This window comes from Mandrillus leucophaeus, unplaced genomic scaffold, assembly GCF_000951045.1.
Source record: "Mandrillus leucophaeus isolate KB7577 unplaced genomic scaffold, Mleu.le_1.0 Scaffold1827, whole genome shotgun sequence".
Lineage (NCBI taxonomy): Eukaryota > Metazoa > Chordata > Mammalia > Primates > Cercopithecidae > Mandrillus > Mandrillus leucophaeus.
The window spans coordinates 2,363-27,495 of NW_012101840.1; the positions used below are offsets into that span (position 1 = coordinate 2,363).

Sequence of the window (25,133 nt, forward strand, 5' to 3'; positions counted from 1 at the left end):
GGGAAGTTGAGGCTGCAGTGAGCCAAGATAGCACCACTGAACTCCAGCATGGGCGACAGGAGTGAAACCCTGTCTCAAAACAAAACTAAACTAAACTAAAACTAAAACTAAAATAAATGGAAACAACAGCCACAACAACAAAGCTTAAAGAGAACACATTCGAAAGAGTGCAGAAAAATGAAGAGGGGAAGTAATAGTAAAAACACAAAGTCCAGACAGGTAAATCTACTGCTATGTAGGATGTTTACTGAAATCGGGTTGACTGAACAGTGCATGTGTTTTGAGCATGGGGGTCTGAGGGGCCACATGAGAAATATTTCTTCAGAAAGGTGAAGTTGAGAATCTTTGTCAATTCACATTCTGCCGACACCTGCAGAAAACTGTTTGGTTCCTCTTTCTGCTGAGACATGGCCATTTCCCCTCCTGCTGGACAGACAACAGGATGCCTGGACTCCCTTTGTCGATGTTGCACTCAGCTCCCAGCTTCACCTCTGTCTCAGTGCTTCTCCCTGGAGGAACTTTGAGCTGCCTATTGAGGGGCATGTGTTTGCAGCTGAGTTCTTTTACAGTGACATTGCACATGGGAAATTACACATGGGAAACCCATCTAATATAATGTTAAGGTTTGTAAACCAATAAGTATCGGAGACAGGTCTTAATCAATGGAGAGGTTTATTTTGCCAAAGTTAAGGACCGTGGCCTATGACATGGCCTCAGGTGATCCTGAGAACATGTGCCCAAGGTGGCTGGGTTGCAGCGTCTCAATACATTTTAGGGAAAAAGAAGTTACAAGCAAAGATGTAAATGAATACATGGAAAATATACATTGGTTCAGCCTGAAAGGGCAGAACATTTCAAAGCAGAGGGCTTCCAGGTCATAGGTGGGTTCAAAGATTTCCTGATGGGCAATTGGCTGAAAGAGTTAAGCTCTGCCTGAAATGTTGAAGTCAGCAGAAAGAAATGCTTGAATTAAGGTAAGGACAGTGGGGTTGAAGAAGCCGAAGTTCTTGTCATGTAGGTGAAGCCTCCAGGTAGCAGGCTTCAGAGAGAATGGATGGTAAATACCTCTTATTGGACCTTAAAAGGTGTCAGATTCTCTGGAAAAGAACTAATAAGGGAAGGAGATTCTCTACAGAATGCAAATTTTCCCCACAAGAGATGGCTTTGCAAGGCTATTTCAGAATATGTCAAATAAATATATTTTGAGGTAAAATACTTCTATTTTTTTCAGGGCCTGCTATCTGTCATGTGATACCATACTGGGGTCAGGCTGGAGCTGGGTATCTTATTGCTACAAAGAGTCTGTTTTGTCAGTCTTAAGATCCGCATGCTAATATGAATTCTGGTCGGTTGTGCCTAAACTCCAAAGGAAGGCGGCATGTCTGTCCCCTCTTTCCTGTCATGACTTGAGCTGATTTTTCAGGTTTATTTGGGACCCCTTGGCTAAGGTGGGGTCCATTGAGCTGGTGGAGGCTTTGAACTTTATTATTGTTTTTACTTTACAGGCTGAATGGTCCTCTGCATAACGGTATTTTTGTCAAGCTAAATCTTAAACACAAGTATGTCGACCAAAAGAGTCAAACTCTGTAAAATATTTAAAGAGATTTATTCTGAGTCAAATATGAGTGACCATGGCCCATGACACAGCCCTCAGGAGGTCCTGAGAATATGTGCCTAAGGTGGTCAGGGTGCAGCTTGATTTTATACATTTTTGGGAGGCATGAGATATCAATCAAATACATTTAAGAAATACATTGGTTTGGTTCAGAAAGGCGGAACAACTCAAAGCGGAGGCGGGGTTGGGGGGTGGGGGGTGGCACTTCTAGGCTATAGGTAAATTTAAACATTTTCTGATTGACAATTGGTTGAGTTTTTGTCTAAAGACCTGGAATCAATGGAAAGGAAATGTTCAGGTTAAGATAAAAGATTGAGGAGACCAAAGTTCTTTTGAAGTCTCACAGTGGCTGCTGTTAGAAACAATAGATGACAAATGTTTCCTATTCAGACCCTTTAAAAGGTGGTAGACTGGAAGGAAAAGGTCTAGCTATGTTAATAGGGATTCTTTACAGACATGCATTTTCCCTCACAAAGGATGGCTTGCAGGGCCATTTCAAAATGTAACAAGAAACGTATTTTGGGGGTAAAATATTTTGATTTTCTTCCTTGTCTTGTAATGTTATGCCAGAGTCAGGTTGGAAAATAAGTCACGATATATAGAGTTAAATAAAGCCCATCTAATGAGAACTTATGGTTTGTAGGGCATGACTCCCTAGAGCCCTTAGGTAGGAATTTGGACAACATGAAAGAATCAGAGCTTAGTCCTCAAATAGAATGGAACAATATCATAACACAAAATGAAAGGGCCCAATTTATTAATGCAACACATGATTTGTACTGAAAATTTTAGTCACCAGTATCTTTAAATGATACATTATTTTGTTAAATTGACATTTAAGAAGGGTAGATGATTCTGAGTTGCAAACACTTCTATTTTATTCAATAAAGACCTTCTCTATATGCATTATTAGGAGGTCATTTGAGTGCCAATTCTTGCATTGGTATGTCTCTAAGTTTTTAATTTTTCAAATGATCATTTTCCTCTAGGTCATCAACACCTAGAAAAAAGTGTGTTTCAATTGTCTCATAAAGCTTAAGATAATGTAATTGCTGTCTAACATTTTCTAGAATTATTGCTTTTGAATGGTTATGTTGCATGAGAAATTATTATTCAAAAATTAACACGAAAGAGAAGACATTGAAAGTTCTTTATAAAGTTTCCCATTTTTATGTGTTCAGGATCTATTCTCAGACTTCATGTAATTCAGCCTGCATCAGGATCACCTGGGGTGTGCCTATGGATGCATTTTTCTGGCTGCGACTTCACACCTACTCAATCCTAATCTTGGTGGAGTGTGGGAGAGGGGAGGACCAAACCCACACTTTAAGAGACACCGATCCACATGCTTAGTCCATTGAATGGAATAGACATGTTTGACAATATGAATCTATTCAAAATGGGATAGTTGAAGATCACTGAATTTTTAACTTACAATCTATTTGGCAGGAAAAGTCAGTACATTTTTAATCATTGTTCAATATAAATTACATATATATATACTGGTGAATTTAGAGACTTTTTTTTTTTGCCTAATAGCATTCTTGAAATATAATTCACATGCTGTACAATTTAGTCGTTTAAACAGTTCATTGGTTTTTCATGTATTTATAGTCTTGCAATTATCAGCAGAATTGTAGAATATTTTTATCACTACCCCCAGAAAAATCCCAAAGCCATTGGCAGTCACTCCCATTTCCCTCCAATTCCTTCGGTCCTACATATCCACTAATCTATTTTCTTTCCCTTCATAGATTGACTCATTCTAGATATTTCATATAAATGATGGAATCATACAGCATGTGATCTTTTTATCTGGCTTTTTATTTTACTTAGCATAATATTGTAAAGGCCCATTGATGCTGTAGCATGCTTTGGTATTCCATTTCTTTTCATTGCCAAATAATATTTCCATGTATTCTTTTTTCATTTTATTTATTCTTTCATTCGTCAATAATTATATATGAAATTTGTTTCCACTTTTTGGCTATTATGAATAATGCTGTAAGGAGCATTTGTGTACAAGTCTTAATGGTATAGATAGAATTATAAATATGTTGTATTTATTTTATTGTGAGATTTTATACATAAAACTTTACTAATCTACTCTAGAATTACATTACAATCTTAAAATAAACTCTGTATTTCTTCCTTTGCCCCTATTGCAAACCCCTGACCTAATAAAATAAAATCCCTGACAAAAGGAAAACAAAACAAAAAAAACTCGCAGAATGGATGCCTATCTAGAACTCTAAGCATTAACCTTAAATCAGTTTTTGGGGAATTTTGATGAATGCTTTTTAGAAAAGATAAGCAGACTACCTAAACACCACACAATTTAAAATCATTGCCTTGGAATGACATTTACTTTCATGGGCCGAACTGACAACGGTGTGTATTTAGTACTTGACATAATATTCCCATGGGCTTTAAGAAATCCATGAGGACTTCCAATGAGATAGTCTTTGTATTTGTGTGTGTATGCACACCAGTGTAATTTGCATTTCCATCTCCTGATGTGCAGGTCTTGAATTTGTGTGTGTGTGATATTTGTAGTGGAGCAATGGTGACAATTGTTAAAGAAACTGATTCTCCAATGGGTACTATTTTTCTTTTTAAAATATTGATGGAATAATATCATCCACTTTGCTGAAGAAAAAAGGGATCACAGAAATAATGGTTTAATGAGAAGATGAATGTGAGGAATGCTATTTTATATCATGTGATACCTCCTTTTCCCTCTTTCTGCACATCTGATTATTCCCTCCTTTACCAAGGGTGAGCTAGATAGTTGGCAATTTATGCCTTTGTTTCTTTGTGCTGTGTGTATGTGCATGCATGTGTGTGTTTGTCTGCATCTGATGATTTTTTTTTTTTTTTTTTTGAGACGGAGTCTCGCTCTGTCGCCCAGGCTGGAGTGCAGTGGCATGATTGCTGCTCACTACAGCCTCCACCTCCTGGGTTCAAGCGATTCTCCTGCCTCAGCCTCCTGAGTAGCTGGGACTACAGGTGCACACCACCACACCTGGCTAATTTTGTATTTTTAGTAGAGATGGGGTTTCACCGTGTTGGCTAGGATGGTCTCGATCTCCTGACCTCATGATCCACCCGCCTCAGCCTTCCAAAGTGCTGGGATTACAGGCATGAGCCACCGTGCCCGGCCGCATCTGAGGATTTTTACAATGACTCTTCAGATTCATGAAGTATGTTATTTTTTATTGCTTTCTCCCCTGTGATATTCCTTACTCTTCTGGATACTCCATACGTCTGACTGACCTACTTATTTCTTATTTATCATTTCCTACTAATTTTCTCATAATTTTAAAAGGCTTATTCTTCTTGCATATAGGCTGACATGAGGAAGGAAGTATCTGTTCTTAGAGAATGACACAGGGAACCAAGTAAAATTCTGTTTTCTGAGAAAATATTGATATGTAGGTTTTAATTATATTAGAAAACCAACTCTACTTTTGAACTACTGACTTTGGTCATATTCAGTGGTTTGAGTTTTTAGGGAACAATCCCCACCCACTGGTTTCTTTCCAGAGTAGAAATTGTATCTATGACTTGTAGAAATAATTAATATTAATCATGTCTTATAAAGCTTTTCTACATAAAGGCTTTCTTTAAATAGAATGAGCTCTTTATTGGCCTTGACTAGCAAATGTCTCCCAATTATAGCAACAGGGTTGCTGTATTGAGAAGAATAAATTTTAAAATTCTATGATTATATTACAACAGGAAAAAAAAAAAAAGAAATGCGATCTTTCCAACACTTTTTTTTTTGTACAGGTTCATTTTCTTTATAAAAAGTCTGAGCAAGAAAGGGTCTTGCTTTGTTTTTTCTCTTTAGAGCAACAAGTGAGGCCTCAGCCTATAAGAAAGGAAAAGCTCCCTGTCTCACGGCTCAGTCGAATTGATTCGGTGGGGCCATCAGTGTGGTAGGCAGTGGATTTACATTGGCCTCATAGTCTGTCAAGCGGCAGAAGGGAATTTGCTTGCCACTGTGAAGGTAGTTTTCTGAATCTGTCTCCTCTTCCCGCTTGCCTTCCTCTCCCTCCCCCTTGTTAGGAAGATCATGGCGTGAAGACAAACAGATGCCTGCTGCCAAAATGCGCTACTTAACCTGACCCTCAACCAGGCCCACAAAGGAGGGCTTTGAGATCCCCAGCGAGGCAGCCCCTGCATTTTATCACGCCGTGAAATTTGGAGTGAAAGCCCCATGCCTCTGGCTGTTTAGCCATGAGGGATATGGTGATGATGGTGCCCGGAGGGAATTGGGAAGCCAGCGAGAAAAAACACAAAGTAACAGCAGGGACAAAGGCGGCCTCCCCCCACTGCCCTGCTTTGATTGTTAGGTGGTCTATAAACTCCGAGAAATAGAGGGCCTAGGGCACAAGAGCATTTTGTTGTCACTGGTTCATTTAGTGTTCTGGGTGGGGATGTGGTGGAGGCAGTGATCAGGAAGGAGCCTTTTCTGAGCTAGAGGGGTCACTGATTTTGCTCATTAACAAAGAGCGACAGCAAGTACATTTCCCAAAGAAAGAGAGAGAAGCTTACCACTTCATGGGAAGGACTTGCCTTATCTGACAGATGTGTAATCTCCAAAAATATTTAGTCCACTCTATTTCCAACAGAAGATGCCATTCTGATGTTTTTGCCTTGCATTCTCTTTGTAATACAGTCTTCGCGTGTTAGTCCATCACATTTCCTGTTGAAAATGAGTAAGTTGGATGTGAGTTTCTTGTTTTTCTATAAACATGAAGACATTTCTATTATATTAAAGAAGCAGAAGAGAAGCATTCTATAAATTATAAACGTGCATTCAGTGACAATAGAAATAAAGCAAATCTGTTTCCTCTTGGTGAAGTGAGGGTACATTAGTGGCAGCATCTTGGTGAAACAGTTTTCTGAGGATACAGGGTATTCAAGTTACTCTTATGAATTGATGCATGTATAACAATCTGAATGAGTTGGGAAGAAACTAATAAAACTTGGAAAACAGTGTCTTTTACTGTTCCTTCTGTGTGTTCTTGTCCAGTTAAACTGTTACATATAGCGGCATTAAATTACATGAAGCTGCCTATTCAAATTTGTGGGATTTGTACACTTTATTTTAAATCTCCAAAATGATTTCATGTGTGAGTGAGATTCTTTTTAAGCTCCCCCCAAGTAGAAGAAAGCAGGCATTAATGGCATCATCTATGTCATAATTATCACATGTCTGTTATAATAAGGATGTTCTTATATAAGTTATTTTCAGGTGCATTAGAATTTCACTTAGGGAATCTTTTTTTTTCTTTTTTTTTTCTTTTTTTTGAGACAGAGTCTCACTCTGTTGCCCAGGCTGGAGTGCAATGGCGCCATCTCAGCTCACTGCAACTTCTGCCTCCCAGGTTCAAGCAATTCTCCTGCCTCAACCTCCTGAGTAGCTGGGATTACAGGCGCAAGTCACCACGCCCGGCTAATTTTTGTATTTTTAGTAGAGATGGGGTTTCATCATGTTGGTCAGGCTGATCTCGAACTCCTGACCTCGTGATCCGCCCACCTCAGCCTCCCAAAGTGCTGGGATTACAGTTGTGAGCCACCGCGGCCGGCCAACACTTAGAGAATCTTATCATTTGATAAAGCAGACCTTTGAGTGCTGTCTTTTGGGGTAATTAAATTACTAGTTTTACCAATGGTGTGCATGCTTTTGGGAAAGGAAAGCTAGGTTCTTTCTCTCTGATAAAGGAAACATACATTTCTTCAATAAGAGTCATTTTCTTTTCTTTGTTCTACTGGTCTACATAAAGCCTGCTATACTTCTAAAATATATCCGGCGGTCGCTGTAAGCATTGCTAAGATCCAAGCTCCCACTTGCCCCAAAGCTAAAGTTGACTCTGAATAGCCTGTGAATTGTAGATCATTTGTCTTCATCTCAGAACACAGCAGAAACCTTTGGAGTGCCTCTAGCTTGCTGAAATTTACAGTTTTATTTTCATGCTTAAAAAGATCAAATCTATCTGGGACATACTCTTCTCTCATCCCACCTGTTTTTGCCTGGTTAATCCTACTCATTTTTTTTTTTTTTTTTCTGTCTGCCCAGGAAATTTTGCATAGTTGTCACTTGGGTTAGGTTCTCCCCATCTGTACTTCTGTATACCTTTGTCTCATGGCTTTGAGCCCACTGTACTATAATGGCTTAATTTTGTTCTCCATCATACTCTAAGGTCAAAGCATGAAGACTGTGTGTTTGATGCATCCATGTGCCCCCAATATCTCTTGGATTGCCCAACACATAAATGTGAATCAATAAATACATATGCAGAGAAGGTAGGGAGGTTACAAAGTAAAGGGAGACTCTTGTAAGATTAGAAATGAATATTGGTGACACAATAGATAATCAGAAAAGCTGTGGCTACATTCTTTGCATTTTTGATGTCACAAGAGTTAAAAAATTTCAGTTCACATGTATCATCTTAGTTGCTTGCATCAGGTAGTGTCAGTGAAGAAAACAAACTACTCCAGGTACATAAACTGGAACGAACTTAGTACAAGAGATTAGATGCTTCTAAAATGATTAGAGGTGTTGAAGGAATGGACTCTAGGCTCAGCCTCCAGAAATGACTCTAAAACAATCAAGAGCTGACTCTCCTGCTTGCTCTGAGCCCTCTCTGGTGTAACAATGTGGGAGTCAAGAGCAGTCCCCTGATGAAGCCTCTACAGATACCCAGGAAGCTGGAGAATGAAGACTTGAAGACTGCAGCAGAAAACCTTCACACTTCCACAAGGTTCTAAACCATAGAAATGGTGAACAAGGCACAAGGAGGAAAATACCTTCTGTTTTCTTTTTGCCTTCAAATGCTGCATAAATATATTGATAAGCATAACCTAATTGAATTCAGAATTTTAGTGGCATGATCATCTGGGAAATATAGCTTCTACTTCCACTAGAAGGTGGGTGTGATGGAAGTTGAATGCATGCTTTTGTATTTTCCTTTTAACTTGCTCAGTTTCTTCTCTCCAATATGGTAGCCATCAGCCACATATAGCTTTACAGATTTAAGTTTATTAAAATTAAATATTTCATCTTCCAGTCTCATTGGCCACATTTCAAGTGCTCAACAGCCCCATGTGGCTGCTGGTTGCCATATTGTACGGTGTATGTACAGAACAATTCCATTCTTGCATTATGTTGGACACCACTGCTCTAGATAATATGAGCTACTCCTTTTTTCTTTTTTCTGCATTTTTTTGGTTCAGCACGAGCAACTGATGAATGAATGGGTAAAGGGGTTATGAAGGTAAGCTGAGTTAATCAAAACGGTGTTAAGTTAGCTAAGTTGTAAAATGCAAAACAACAAGAGGACGAGACATCTTCGGTTGAGTCCTTAAATGTGTATTTCAGTCAAGGGGATAATAAGGGAAAACAAGCAAAAGAAACTGACATTTGCATTGCCCACAGTATGAAGGAGGTGCTTCTAAACCCTGTGCAAAGTTTCTTGAAAGACTGCAATAGTTTAACAAACTCTCATGATCAAAACTTACTGAGTTAGTGTTTGCTGCTCGTTTTGGTTGGGTTCACAAATAGCTTTCATTGTTATTGTATTATGATGGCATTCCACTGGCCACAAGAACTTCAACATCACTCTTTTTGGGGTGAAGAGAGAATAAAATTAATATGAAAGTGAGGTTGTACACATTTCAAGTTTGGGTTAAAGGCCAAACAGGTTCTATTATAAATGGAGTTTTCCATCCATAACTAACATACATTCTCCACCATGGTGTTTCCTTTTAAGCATCTGAAAAGTTATGAATATGATGTCTAACTCATTAATCTGGAGCAGACCTACCACATAATGCCAAATTGAATGGGTTTGCTCAGGGATGCACTAATGTCTTAGAGGAGCTTTCATGTTGACAAAGCTGGGGTGATTTGATCTGGCAAGGGAGACAGGAAACATGAAAGTCCCCATGAGATTTGGCTCCCTGGTCTTTTCAAGAGCACACCATGCCTTCCTTGAGTTTGACATATCAGACAACCGAGCCACACAGATAGATATTAAGCTGTCAGTGTTACAAGCTCCTTCTATCAGAAGAGGATTAGTGTTGACACTGTTGCTGATTGGTCTCACTGCACAGACATGCTTCATTTTAGGTTCTCTCTTAGAACCTACTATAATCACTCACCTCTCAGACAAAGAGATGCATTTCTTGGAAATAATAAGCCAACAGCATATAGTTACCCATGACCTTCTTATATATTACTGATATAAACAATCTTGTTAAGCAAGAAGCAGATATTATAAATAAGACAGGCTTTTAAGTAGCTCTGTGAGATTTAACATAGGGACAAAGAGCAAAATCCCATTCCTCCTGTGATGTGTGCCGCATTTTATAAGGTCATTAGCACAGGAAAAAAGGACACCAGGCCACCCAACTTGGGAATACGATTGACATGGTTCTCCAGAACTACCAATCAAATGTTTTCTTAGGAGATGTGTGTTGTCAAGAAAATGTGTAGAAAAAATATATATATGGAGATAAGGATCAGAGCTAGATGTGCATAAGCTTTTAAACATAGCACCAAGTGAGGGAAATCCTAATCTCCATTCAACTTGTCACAGAGGAGTTTTTTTTTTAACCTCGCAGCACAGTGATGTCAGAATCATGCTGTGCAGATTCAATTCTGACTTTCACTGGGGAGACGGGCCTGGCTGTTTAAGCCCTTGGAATGCTGTGACTGGTGATTCCAGTTAAGTTACGCAAAATCTGATCTAATGAACACTTGAGATTCTGGAGGCACAACATGGGTCCCCTTAATTCAGCCTGCAAAAGCTGGCTAATGGCTCTGCCAGGATTCTTGAGTTATTTTGATTACCTGGGGGTCAGTATTGGAGAAAGCTGAGCGGTGGATTTGATAGTCTGCCAAAGGATATATACAGATGTCCTATAATCAGATTATAATTTAAAAAATTGTATGTGTGTGTTATAGTTTCTGGGTTGGAAATTACATATACAGATAATATTTTCTAGCCCTCACTGATTTTTTAGCACTTTGATTAAATATGCACTTTTATTTTCACACAGAAAAAGCTGTCTTGTTATGTGTATCATTTTATTAAGTTGTCCGTGCGCCAATACATTTCCCACTGAGGGTGAGTTTTTTGTGTCTTTAGGAAAATGTTCATGTGAGGATGTAAGCTTCCTCCTGTGAGGAAAGGACACCTACCCCTCCTTTCCTGCTCTGTCTTGGCAAAACACCAACATCAGTTTTCCTTCATTGGGCTTTTAATAAACACAGACTGATTCTGCTGCTTTTAGAATTCAGGTATGAATGTAGCCAGGGAGTGAGCATACTACTGAAAGCTAATACACATGCCGTGCAGTAGTTTGCAACTGCAAAAGACGTAGGTTCTATCCATCTCCTATCTTCCTTGCGAGGAACATTTTGCTTGGATGTTGTAAGAAGGATTTATCTAGTATAAAGGAGAGAGGGACAAAGTGGGTCCAAGAGGCAAATTGGACCACAGTGCCGAGTGACCTCGTTTCCTGTGTTTTGTAATTAGAGGTGATGGCAGAGAGGAAGGACAATTGGGATCCTTACAGAGTCACCCTGGAGCTTACCTGCGACTTCCGAGATGACCGAGGCTATGCTGGGTCCTCTACTTTAGGGTTTCCGAGGCTGTGGTTAAACCACCAGTCTATACAGCCTATTAGAACTGGCTTTGTAGAGCCTAAAAGAGTCTAGGTTTTGTCTCTTTCTTCTTGAACAGTTGCTTGGGAAGACATATTATCTAGTTGGTATGAGGTTTCAGATCTGAAGCATTTGTCTTTAAATCTGTTTATTCCTATAAGCCCATTGATAGGAACTTAAATTTTTTAATACTCTTTGCCCATATATTTATATCCATAATAGCTTTTTAATAATGCCAGCTAGAGAAAACTTGTAATTTGAGATTTTAAATAATTTTAAGATTATTTTATGAATTTATTTTTAATTTTAACTTTAAAAAACACACTTAAGGGCCGGGCGCGGTGGCTCAAGCCTGTAATCCCAGCACTTTGGGAGGCTGAGACGGGCGGATCACGAGGTCAGGAGATCGAGACCACTCTACTAAAAAAATACCAAAAAAAAACTAGCCGGGCGAGGTGGCGGGCGCCTGTAGTCCCAGCTAGGCAGGAGGCTGAGGTAGGAGAATGGCGGGAACCCGGGAGGTGGAGCTTGCAGTGAGCTGAGATCCGGCCACTGCACTCCAGCCTGGGCGACAGAGCGAGACTCCGTCTCAAAAAAAAAAAAACAAAAAAAAAACACACTTAAGAAAGTTATGAGAACACTGCAAAGAACTTCCATATACTTTTCATGTAAATCAGGGTATTGCAAGCTCTCTGTCAAAGATTCGTAAATATTCTTTGCTGGCTTGGTCTTCTGTTGCAGCTATTCAACTCTGCTGCTGTAGTCCAAAAGCAGCCACAGGCAATATGCAAATGAACAGGCATAGCTCTGTTCCAAACAAACTTTATTTACAGAAACAAGAGGTGGGCCACATTTGGTCCCTGGTTTCTAGTTGCTTGACCCAGTCTAGACTTAGCAGTCGTTTTTCCTTTTCTTTTTGGCCATATTTGCTTCATCATATTCTCTCTCTCTGCATATACACAAATGTGTAACGTATACATATAGACTATGTGTATATATACACACACATACACTTGTAATGATTTTTTTCCAACCATTTGAAAAGAAGATGCAGCCATCATGATTCTTTACCTCCAAGTAATTAAGCATGCATTTCTTAAGAACAAGTGCATTCTCTTAGTAACTACTAAGAGAATGGAATTATCAAATGTAAGTGATAACACTGATATAATACCATCATTTGATAATACAATTATCAAGTGTAAATTTTCATGTAATTTCAGGTGATTTAACATTGATGTAATACCAACATCTAATCTATGGTTTATATTTAAACTTCACTGATTGTCCCGATAATGTTCTTTATAGCCTTATTTTGTCTGATTCAGGATCCAATTCATCATTATGTGTGGCATTTGTTGTCATGTATATTTAGTCTACTTTGGTCTGGAACCGTTCCTCAGTCTTTCTTTGTCTTTCAGGACATTGATATGTTTGAAGACTAGAGGCTAATTGCTTTGTAGATTGTTCGGTATTTCCTCTTGGTTAGATTCGGGTTCTCTGTAATGGGCAGGAATCCTGGTGCTGTGAGATGCTGAGTCCTTGCTAGTGCATCCTTTCAGGGGACACCCGAGTTTGGTTTTGCTTTTTTCCCCCATTCTTGGAGGCAATGTCTTTGATCCTTTAGTTAAGGTGCGCTCTGCTAGGTTTCTACACTGGAAAGTTAGCACTTTCTCTTCATAATTAGTATCTTTTAAATTTGAGCAGTGACCATGGGAATACTATTTGAAGCTTCAATACTGTACTAAAAATGCCATATTAGAAGATTGCGGTTGAAATATAAGAATGCAAAGAAGGTGTGCTTTGTCTTCCAGGTAACAGAATTCCATGACTTTGTCTACTTCAAGAAACTTAATGATATGCATGATGGTATCATTTAAGTGAAAAAGAATTACACTGAGAGTATGGTTTTCTGATAATAACTACCTTGAGTAATTGCTTTCCTCTCATTTAGTTATGTAGTTTCTAAACACTTCCGTGAAACTCAAAGGACTGCCTTTGTTGTGAAAAAGTAGTTGTGATAAAATGAGGCCCATGTTTCCTGATAAGCTTCGCAGTGAGAGACTCATTACCTTTCGGATGTTTCAGAGCAAGTTGATTTGTGATGTGAACCGTCTCAGGCTGATGCTGTTGTGCTGGGCTGGCATGCTAATCCTCTGTGGTTGAGGCTGCAGTGATTGTTCAACTGCACTTCAGAGGGCTGTCTGCCAAAAGATTTCATTATTTTGGCAAGACACAGTGTACTTTTCAACACACAGGATTGTAACAATTTCTATACAGTACCAATTTAGAGCTGGAGGGAGGCCATGAATACTTCTAAAGGCAGTAGGGTGCACATATTTTAGGAAATATATTTGGGAGAAAAAATACAGCTTTCATCTAAAAAGCAGGTCTACAGCTTTTTAGAGAAACTTGCTGCCATTAATTCAGAAAACAGAAATGGTCTTTGTAAACTTTTGTAGGTAACATTGTTATATGATATGAATGTATACCCATATAAAATAAAAAGTTAGAGGTGTTTTTTATTTTTTTATTTTTATTTTTTAGAACCCCAAGGCTTATTCCTTATATCTAGGCAATACTCCAGACAAAATTAAGTATAAAGCATTATTTGATTTTTAAATTATTCAACAGAAAATACTTTTGTGAAAGAACAGGTACTGTGCTCTGGTCTCAGGATATCCCTTCTCATTCCACGTTCTGGCCACACACAGAATATTACCACCCCACTCAATCTTAGCTTTTGGAAATGTGGGCAAGAAATTTGGCACTTTAAAAAACAATTATTACAACATGCTTGAGAGACTGGAATTAAGAGAAATTTGAATTTCTTTTCCAATTAAAAGGGAAAATGTAGGTAGGCATTAGGGAAATATGAAAGAACTATAAAATAAAGTCTCCTTATTGGTCCTCTAGAAATGGAAGAGAACTAGATTCACTAAGTACCTACTATGTGTAGACACCTTAAAAGGTGGTCTTTATAAATTTCATTTGAAAAAAGTCCACCTGAGCAAATATTTTTTCACTCTTTTATGTATCAGAAACCTATAGTTTAAAGAGGCTAAAATAAAACCTGAATGGGAAAAAATCATTTAGCATAAGGTAGATGAGGGATTCTCCTCTGGGTCAGTCCAAATCTAAAACTCAGTGCTCTTTCTGTTGCCTTCAGACTTGGCTAGAATCGTGACTTTCTGAGTCCCTCACCTGGGAAGTGGCCTGACTTATCTATCCATTCAAGACTACTAAAGCCCAGCCACCAGAATGGCATCCATGAAGGCACACACATCTAAACATCAGTGCCTTCCCACCATATTGGAAACCTGTGGCTTATTCGCACAGGTTATCAACATGCCACATGATCATTGTCACATTTCTCTACATTCAAACTCTTACATCCTCTAAGCTGGAGTGAAACTGTACATTCATGTCCAGTCCTAGGCAGAGCCATGGATCTAAACCCTACCACTTGGCCATTGCCTCTGTGAAAATGTTTCCGTTCTCAAATCTGGAAGCTGTATAGGGTTGGGTTCAATGATATCAGTGATATGTTGCCTCTCTAAAAATTCATTGTTTTCATATTGTAACCCCTACAACAGTCTCTGGGACCTCGGTCAATTGATAATTTCCTACTTCTTCTACATCTTCAATCATCCTGATCTTCAGTCAGACTTCCTCCATTTGATCCTTTTTTTTTTTTTTTCTGCCTTCTAACATGTTCCAATCACCTCATTTTGAAGCACAAACACATAAGGAGAGAACAAAACAGATTAAAGAAAAAAAAACTTTACTAAACCATGAAATCTCATACAGGTTGCTATTCTAGTTTTCACATAGCCCAACTCCTAAAATTTTTGACACTCCAATTTAATTTTTTCTGTACCTCTTCTCTATCTGTATCTTCAATGTTTGCTTGTAAATGTACATGCTGCCTTGATCTTTCTAGAGACTGTAAGGTCCTTGAAGTCAGTCCCTTGTGTGGTTCATAGATTTAGCAGTGGACCCATCACTTAGCATGATACTGTGGTTATAGTTAGAACTCAGGAAATGGTTGTAAAAGGAATAAATTAATGAAGAGAGAAAGACAAAAGAAACTTATAATGCCATCATTAACTTTAACCTTTATCCTAAACTGCATATCCACAATTTCAATAGCTTGTTGGACAACCCTCCTTGTACGTTCCCTGGACACCTCTAACTCATTGTGTTAAGCACTCAGTTCCATATCTTTCCCCATACTTGTTTCTCCTTCTTCCTTGATCTTGGTGACACCATCACTTCCCTTGAGATCTAGATTGGAAACTTTGGTGCCTTTCCCCATTTGATTTCTCTCATCCCCACTTCTCAAAACAATTGGTGACTATGTTGATGGGATTGCACTTCCATATTCCCTTTCATAGGTTAACATCCTTTTCCTCCTTTCACCCAATGTCCTCTGACACCCTGGTGTCACTAGAAATGGCAGAGAGAAGATTGAAAGATGTTGTAAAGACTTTTGCTCTGGTTTAATTCACTGCAATGTCTCACCTCTCTAATCCATCCTCTATTCCAACACCCAAGTCTTCATAAACACAAGTTGGAGCAAACAGTTCATTCTGAGTGTGTCAGTGGCTCCTCATTGAATCCAAGGGCTATCCTTCCAGCCTTGTTTTCTGCTATGTATTTTCTCCTACTAGCAATCACACACCATACTCCCCACTCCATACATTCAATATTATCCTCATCCCAAATTTACTTACAGCTGGTCAAATCCTAGTCACAGTCACCCTTCTTTTTTTTTTTTTTTTTTGAGACGGAGTCTCGCTGTGTCGCCCAGGCTGGAGGGCAGTGGTGCCATCTCTGCTCACTGCAAGCTCCACCTCCCAGGTTCACGCCATTCTCCTGCCTCAGTCTCCCGAGTAGCTGGGACTACAGGTGCCCGCCACCACGCCCGGCTAGATTTTGGATTTTCAGTAGAGACAGGGTTTCACTGTGTTAGCCAGGATGGTCTCGATCTCCTGACCTCGTGATCCGCCTGCCTTGGCCTCCCAAAGTGCTGGGATTACAGGTGTGAGCCACCACGCCCGGCCCACAGTCACCCTTCTAAGCTGATTTATGGGTCCCTAGTTCTATGAAGTTCTTTTCAATGATCCTCTATGAAAATACATATCCTTTTTTTTTTCATTTCTTATGACTTTTTTTGTTTGTTTTATTTGTTTATTTATTTATTTATGAGATGGAGGCTCACTGTGTCACCCAGGCTGTAGTGTAGTGGCACAATTTCAGCTCACTGCAACTTCCAGCTCCCAGGTTCAAGCATTTCTCCCACCTCAGCCTCCCAAGTAGCTGGGGTTACAGGCGCCTGCCACCACACCTGGCTAATTTTTGTATTTTTTGGTGGAGACAGGGTTTCATCATGTTGGTCAGGCTGGTCTCGAACTCTCGACTTCAAATGATCCGCCCACCTCGCCCTCCCAAAATGTTGGGATTACAGGCGTGAGCCACCGCGCCTGGCCAGCATTTGTTCTTAACTCATTTATTTTATGCTTCACTGATGCAGACTTACTTAACTACATATTTTCCTCCCATAAGAGATTCTACACTCCCTCAGGGCAGAATGAATCATGCCACATTTTCCCCCGTCTTGGTGACTAGATAAGTACTTTGTACATAGGAAATATTAATCCATATTTGTTGATTTAGCTAATTTGTTGCTAATTTGAACAGATTGAAATCTATGGACCTGCTGCTTGCTTTGTTTTGGGTTCTAGTCATTTAGCATAACCTGATCATGAGTTCTACTGGTTGATTATTGGGCAATGTAAAATTTTGAATTTTGTGTGAACCTTTTTTGCTTTAGAATTTATTGTGATGGCTGTTTTGGTAAGAACATTTCTTCTGCTGTCCTTTTATGAAAGTGTTTGGTTAAATGTAAAGTATGGAATTTGGTGCTAAACTGGCCAGATGGTGATTCACCAAATTAGTATCCACAATTTCCTTGTTGATCAGTACTTCCACTCATGAGTTGGAGGTCTTTCTCTGTGACACGAAATAGTCTTATTGGTTGTGCTTATATGAAGATCTTGGAATGCGTAACACCTAGGGCATTCTGGAACTGAATCCCAGAGAGGTCTGAGAATATCATAGTTTACTAATCCCATGGATTTGCAAAGTACTTTTCAGTGTACAGATATCTTTTATATACATTGTCTCATGAATCCCCTGTAGCAAGTGGCATAAAGTGCTTTATCATGGAAAATACCCTTTCTTTGAGTGTGCTAAAGCATGGGTTCAATCCCAATTGCCCCAGTCCCTCCCAGAGCCACTAGCTTTGTTTCCTTAACTTCTCTTAACTTCAATATTTCCTTTCTAAAATGTAAGAATAATTGCCTTTTTTTTTTTTTTTTTTTTTTTTTTTGAGACAGGGTCTTACTCTGTTACCCAGGCTGCAGAGTGCAGTGGTGTACTCTGTAGTCTCAAACTTCAAGGCTTAAGTGATCCTCCCACTTCAGCCTCCAGAATATCTGGGACTACAGGTGCACACTCCCATGCCCAGCTAATTTTTTTTTATTTTTAGTGGAGACAAAGTCTCACTACGTTGCCCAGTCTGGTCTTGAACTTCCGGGCTCAAGAGATCATCTCGTCTCAGCCTCCCAAAGTGCTGGGGTTACAGACGTGAATCACCATTCCCAGCCAATAGTGCATAATTTTACATTCTTCTATAGATGTGTTGTGATGAGGCTCCATTAGACAAACAGTTTTTAAAATAGTCCATAATCTGTAAAGTTTCTAGGTTAAGTAGAAACATACTTGCTATCTACCTGCCAAATGATGACATATGCGATTAGCTCTCTCGATCTACATATTTTTCTTTGAAATTTAAAGTGTTTCTTCATTGGAATTGAAGCAGTAGCCTCAGAAGAAATGATTTTAGTCTATCATCCTAAAACTTGAAAGCCTAAAACCTTTGCTAAAAATATAAACTTTGGTTACTCTTTTGGATAGTTTTAGGTAGTACATGATCATGGTGCCTCTGTGAGTTTATGTGATAGATTCTAAAGCAGTTGTCTCCTGGAAGTAGTATTTCTCTCATAATCACTCCTCTTGTGGAAGAGAGATATGGGGTTGTCACACGGTAAACCCCAAAATTGGGGTTCAGTCTGGGAGGCCACATGGGTTCTTGGCTTCATGCAGGAAGGAATTCAAGAGCAAGGCTACAGAGTAAAGTGAAAGCAATTTTATTAAGAAATTAAAGGAATAAAAGGGTGGCTGTGCCATAGGCAGAGCAATGGCGTGGGCTGCTTGACTGAGTAAACTTACCATTATTTCTAGATCATATGCTAAATAAGGGGTGGATTATATATGAATTTTCTGGGAAAGGGGTGGGGAATTCCTGGAACTGAGGGTTCCTCCCCTTTCTAGACCATATAGGGCAGCTTCTGGACATTGCCATGGCACTTGTAAACTGTCATGGCGCTGGTGGGAGTTTCTTTTAGCAAGCTAATGCCTTATAATTAGTGCATAATGAGCACATGGACAACCAGAGGTTGCTTTCATTTGCCATCTTGGTTTCGGTGGGTTTTGACTGGCTTCTTTACTGCGTCCTGTTTCATCAGTGGGGTCTTTGTGACCTGTATCTTGTGAAACTAGTCCTGCCGACCTCCTAGCTCATCCTGTGACTAAGAATGCCTGACCTCCTGATAATGCAGCCTAGCAGTTCTTGGCTTCATTTTACCCAGCCCCTGTTCAAGATAGAGTCCTTCAGGTTCTAACACCTCTGGCAGGGCTGCAGTCTTTTGACATACTTTTTTCTTTTTAATTGCTTGGAAAAATGGAAGTTTTTTGTTCTACATGAAGTATGAGAGAAAGTGTGTCATTGTCGTTTTCTCCTGCAACACTTTAGCTTTTGTTGAAATCTTTTTTTCTTACTGGCCAGAGTATTATAAAGAAATAGACTTTAGGCAAACTTACCCTGCAAACATTTACTCAGATGATCGTATATAGGTTGTGCTTGTCAGAGAGATTTCATGGAGGATTACTAAAAGAAGATGTTGGCTGTCATTAATAACATTTTGAAAAATGTCTTTAGATACTGCTGATTACTAGTTATTAGATCTGAAGCAGGAATGCAATTAAAATAGAGCTTTAAATGAATTATATATACTGATGCTAGACTTGGCAGAGCTTCTGGATTAATAGCAAAACAAGTGTGTTGTGCATTGCTTTGATTAGCATTCCAGAAATATGCCTGTTTTTGTAAATGGTATTTGTTTTGTATAAGGTATTTGACTATTCCACAAGCTCTCAGGACAATGGTTATGTGGGATTATGGAGATTTCAAAGACTTGAGATTTTTTGTGCACCGATGTCTATAGTTGTGAAAATGCAACTGTGTACACATGTAGCAGCATGTTTTCATAATTTATATTTTTTGCAATGAGGGAAAACAAAAATCACATGCTTATTTTCAGACACTGTTAGCCACATAGCATTTAACAGTTTCTTTATGGAATAAATGTTTGTTGAGTGTTTCTTGAGTGAAATGATAAAGACTTAACTTGCAAGTGGCAAGAGTGTCATGTATTCATTTCAAATGGTCTTGATGAAGAATTAGGTATTAGCATACTTATTAAATAACTACTAAACATTTTTGCCTTGAAGCAAATGTCTAGAAAAAATAAGTAACAAGAGTTTTGAGGACAAAGCATTGATGTAGCCGTAGGAAACAAAAAACTGGTTCTTTAAGGAAATCATGAGATAAGTAAGTTAGGTAAGTTTTTAAACAATGTTTAATTTCTATTAAAATTGTTTTACTTTTATAATTACTATATTGGTGAAAATTTTGTTTTTGAACATGCTTGAGAGAAGTAAGCACTGTAACTTGGGACAGGCTCATATATGTCTTAGAAAAGAATTGTTAAAGAGCTCAAGTTTTTTTTAAAAAATTAAAATAATTAAAAATGTTCATATGCAACATTACTTATGAAATCTAAAATATTTTTATGAGAAATATATGTTCTTAATGACACTTATATGAAGCAAGAAAGAGACATTACTCCAAACAGTAATGGTCTGGGGATTGTTCACAGGCAGAGATTCAGCTACTTGCAAGGTAAGTCTTTGTCATTTCACTCAAGAAACATCCAACAAGCATTTATTCCATAAAGACACTGTTAAATGCAAACATCAAATTGATGGCAGTTCTTTTTAAAGTTTAGTAAGCATCAGAATTTTCAGTAGAACTTGTTAAAAAGAGATTCCTAGGCCCTGGTCCCAGAGATTCGGACTGTAGGTAGAGAATGTGGCCCATGAGTTTTCATTTCACAGAAACTCCAAGGGGTGCCCGTAATATCAGTAATTGATCGCACTTTGAGCATTATTGTTATAAAGAATTGACAGTTGGCACAGGGGCGGTTGATTTCATACATATATTTGATTAAAAATGGCAATAAATATTGAAAATTAACTTTCTTCATAGAGTCTTCCAGTGTATCTTCTAACTATATCTGTATTTTAAAACATGGAGGAGATTACTAGAAAATAGAGTGAAAAAGTAGTATTGCTTCACCATATATCCGGAACTCTACATTATACATGTCTGAAATTTAACTGAGAATTTTTTACTGTCATTGGAAAATTCGTCAATAATGAAATAGAAATAATATAGATAAAATAACCATGAATGTATGAGGGCTAGGGCTATGCCTATATTTGGATGACTGACATCTGACTATATATGACTATTAATGTTTAAAATTACAACTTGCATGAAATATAATTTTGAGAATCAAGTTTCCATGCATATGAATGTAACATTTTTTTTTTTCAACCATGAGACCTGGCTACTATCAATCAGGCACACACAGACATCCCATATGTACACACTATATATACTTTATTTTTATTTTTATTTTTGAGACAGAGTTTTGCTCCGTCACCCAGGCTGGAGTGTAGTGGCCCGAACTTGGCTCACTGCAACCTCCACCTCTTGGGTTAAAGCGATTCTTCTGCCTCAGTCTTCTGAGTAACTGGGACTACAGGCGGGCGCCACAACACCAGGCTAATTTTTGTATTTTTTGGTAGAGCCGGGTTTCACTTTGTTGGCCAGGCTGGTCTCAAACTCCTGGCCCCAAGTGATCTGCCCACTTCAGCCTCCCAAAGTGCTGGGATTACAGGCTTGAGCCACCACACCTGGCCTCAGACTATATATATTTTATATATCATGTATATATATAATATATATACTATGTATTAGTAATAAACTATATTATATGTGTATATAATTTGTTTATCCAGCAATCTTACTGTTTATTGTTACAATCGTTCTTGAACCAATATTGGAGTCTGGCTAGTGTCTTTGATTTATTGGAATGTATATAGTAATAAGTTATATGCATGTATGTTTAAGGAAACCTCATTTTCTGTTATGAGACTCTCATGTCATAATCTAACAGATTTATTCAGTGTATTTTAATGGAGTGATTAAACTGGATGTATCTGAATGCTGTTGAATTCATTGAGATAAGGATACAAGTTAACAATACATATGTGCACATACATACAGACATAAATTTAATACAATGCGTTTTCACTTAATTACTTGTAGAAGAGTATACAAAAAAATAGCCCTGTGCTGCTAATTTAAAGGAAATGTAATATTAAGTTTTATGAGAAAAATTTCCTCTGAAACAACCTTTAGAAAGTATTTCTTGGCTGGGCGCAGTGGCTCACGCTGTAATCCCAACACTTTGGGAGGCTGAGGAGGGCAGATCACCTGAGGTCAGGAGTTCGAGACCAGCCTGGCCAACATGGTGAAACCGTGTCTGTACTAAAAGTACAAAAATTAGCCCGGTATGGTGGCGTGCGCCTGTAATCCCAGCTACTTGGGAGGCTGAGGTAGAAGAATCACTTGAACATGGGAGGTGGAGGTTGCAGTGAACCGAGATCGCACCATCACACTCCAGCCTGAGGACAAGAGCAAGACTTTGTCTCAAAAAAAAAAAAAAAGAAAAAGAAAAGAAAGTATTTCTTACTGAATAGAAAATATTTCTTACCCCAATTCCTCCAGCTGATGGTGACAATCATTACTTTTGCTGTAAGTCACTGACAGCCGCTGTAACTTTTCCTTTTCAATTGTGTTGAAATACATTTTTTGGTTTGCTTTCTGTAATGATGCTTTTGCTCAGAGTCGTATTATACCCAGTTTAAAAAAGCAGCTGATTCTCTGGTTTTCTAAACTAACCCGAATAAACGAGCATGGAAAAGCAACAATCACAGGTGAATTCTTTTTTCCTCTCAGCTTTGTTTCGTTGTTTCCATGTTTTATTTATTTTTATTGTTCCTCTCTTCCAGTGTCTGGAGCCCTGCAAGGAATCCGGGGACCTGAGGAAACACCAGTGCCAAAGCTTTTGTGAGGTAGGAGACCGTCAGTGATACTTAAAACACTTGACCCAAATCTGACTATGCCTATGTGGGTCATGGGAATGAATGGCCCTCTTATTCTTCTGCAGCTTGGGGAGTTCATTAACTGCAGGTGTGTGTGGGTATATGTAAATTCATGTAAAAAATATAGAGCCTTCTTAAAACCTGGCTATCCACTGCTTGCATTATTGGCTAACCAGACAAAAAAAAATTTATGATGCATAGATGGAAGACTACAAGCTTTCTAAAGGTATCGATTGTCATCACCCTCTCACCTTATATCATAGCTATTCTGAGCAGTTTTTACATGCTTTTGAAGTATTCATGCCATTTGGGAGAAGAGACTCGTGTTATTACTAATGGTGTTTCTCAAATATTTTCATCTCTTTGTTCCCCCTTGGGGTTCCTCCTCATATCCTGGGCAGAATGCTTGCCCGCTTTTAACTGTACAGGAGAGAGGCATCTTACTTCACCTAACTATCAGTTAGATTAGTATCTATCTGTTCATCTATCCAGCCGGCCAGCCAGCCAGCTAGCCAGCTGGCCATCTATCCATCCATCCCATCCATCCATCTATCATCTATCCATCCATCCATCTATCCATCCATCTATCCATCCATCCATCCATCCATCCATCCATCCATCCATCCATCCATCATCTATCCATCCATTCATCTATCCATCTATTATCTATATATATTTATCTGTCTATCCATCCATTCATCCATCCAGCCATCCACTCTTATATCTACCCATTCATCTCTCTATCATCCTTATTAGAAGAATGTGTAATATTGTCCTGAAGGACTACTGTCTAAAATCACCAATAGCACAAAAAAGGAGAAGATCTGCTTTACTGGACTGTCTTCCCCAGGGAATACAGGGGGCACAGGCCCTGTACCAGCCTGGATTCTGCTGAGAAGTAACCAGACACAAGGCCAAGCAGACTGCCTGGTTCCAAGGGTTCCAAGGACAGTGGACTTGAGAAGTAGGAGAATCTGAAGGTTTGGGGGGAACAGTAGAGAATGAGTCAAAAGAGTCCATTTTGGCAGTCAAGAAAGCTCAGTTAAGGGTCTTGGCCAGAAGAGGTGCCCCGACATCAGAATGAAATGGTGTTATGGATTATCTTTGAACAGAACTGGGGGGTGAAAGGGAACTCTTCCAAGGATCCAGAGACATTGGTCTGGTCTTCATCCACTACAGCAAATAAATACTAGTGTAATCCCATTGCCTGTGTTTCACTCTGGATCTTATTCTGAGAAAATGACTGCAGAATTAGGACAATAATGGCTTCATCACTATGTATTGTGTGTAAAATATCTTCCAAATCTTACTTGACCTTTCCCATATTCCTGTAGTTAAGCAAGGCAGGTAGTAAGTCCCCAAGAGTTGTGTGTAGAAGCCAAGAAGGACTGGGAAGTTGAAGCTCCTCAAATGAATGGCTTGTCCACGGCCAACCCTCCAGGTAGAAAGGCTGGGTCTAAAACTCCTGTCTTTTTATCCCTCTCACTGATTATCTAAGTGTTGTTCCTGGTCAACTCCACTTGGCCAATCACCAGGGATCATAATGGGTTTGGGCCCCTTGAGATATAGAAAAGACGCAGCAGAAATAAACAAAACTGATGATTTGCTTCAAGGATAAAGAGAGTGAGACCATCCCATGTCTGTGTTCTGCTTTTACCTTTTCTGTGTTCCTATTTTAGTTAATATTTTAAAAATATCTATTCATTCATTGATTCAACATGAACTTTTTGAATACCTATAACGTGCTCTGCAGTTTGGTAGTGATGCGGTAGGAAACAAATCACGCAAAAATTCCAGCCTTTGTGGGGCTTATTTTCTCCTCAATGAAAGATCTCAGCTGTGAATGATGGTAACTTGATTCCAATCCTAACTGCAAAACCAACTTACTCTATGAATTCAGTTAAATCAATTAACCTGTGTCTTCAACCTCATTTTTTCAGATGAGGGATTTATCCTATTGATCTTACACGGTGTTTATTAAAATAGATAATGAATGTAAGTGCATGGTACAGAGCTTATCAAGCTGTACAAAAGTAACACAATGATATTGTATTATGATTGTATACAAATACAATGATTTGTATTATGTGTTATAGGCTTGCGGGTCATAGCTCTGTGAAGTATCTGAATCAACTATTGATTCTGAATTTTTACCCACATTGGTAATCCTTGTCAACACAATTAGAGCACACTGTCTAGTGGAGTGACTGTTGTGCTCTTAACTTTAATTTTCTATTCTATTCCATACACAAACTATACATCTATAGGCACAAAAATAGATTTATAGAATATTTTTTTTTCGGTTGCCCATGCTGGATTGCAGTGGCGTGATCTCGGCTCACTGCACCCTCTGCCTCCTGGGTTCAAGTGATTCTCGTGCCTCAGCCTCCCAAATAGCTGGAATTATAGGCATGCACC

The 25,133-nt window shown here is 38.8% G+C and overlaps 1 protein-coding gene across 1 annotated transcript in view; it reads left to right on the forward strand.

Moving 5' to 3' along the window:
• The first annotated feature begins 11,171 nt into the window (after positions 1 to 11,171).
• LOC105537987 (anosmin-1) overlaps positions 11,172 to 25,133 on the forward strand; it is a 116,925-nt gene continuing 102,963 nt past the window's right edge. Inside the window, exons 1-2 of the mRNA XM_011977701.1 lie at positions 11,172 to 11,327; positions 22,623 to 22,685. Of these exons, the coding sequence (XP_011833091.1) occupies positions 11,172 to 11,327; positions 22,623 to 22,685 (219 nt within the window). The remainder of the gene's footprint in view (positions 11,328 to 22,622; positions 22,686 to 25,133) is intronic.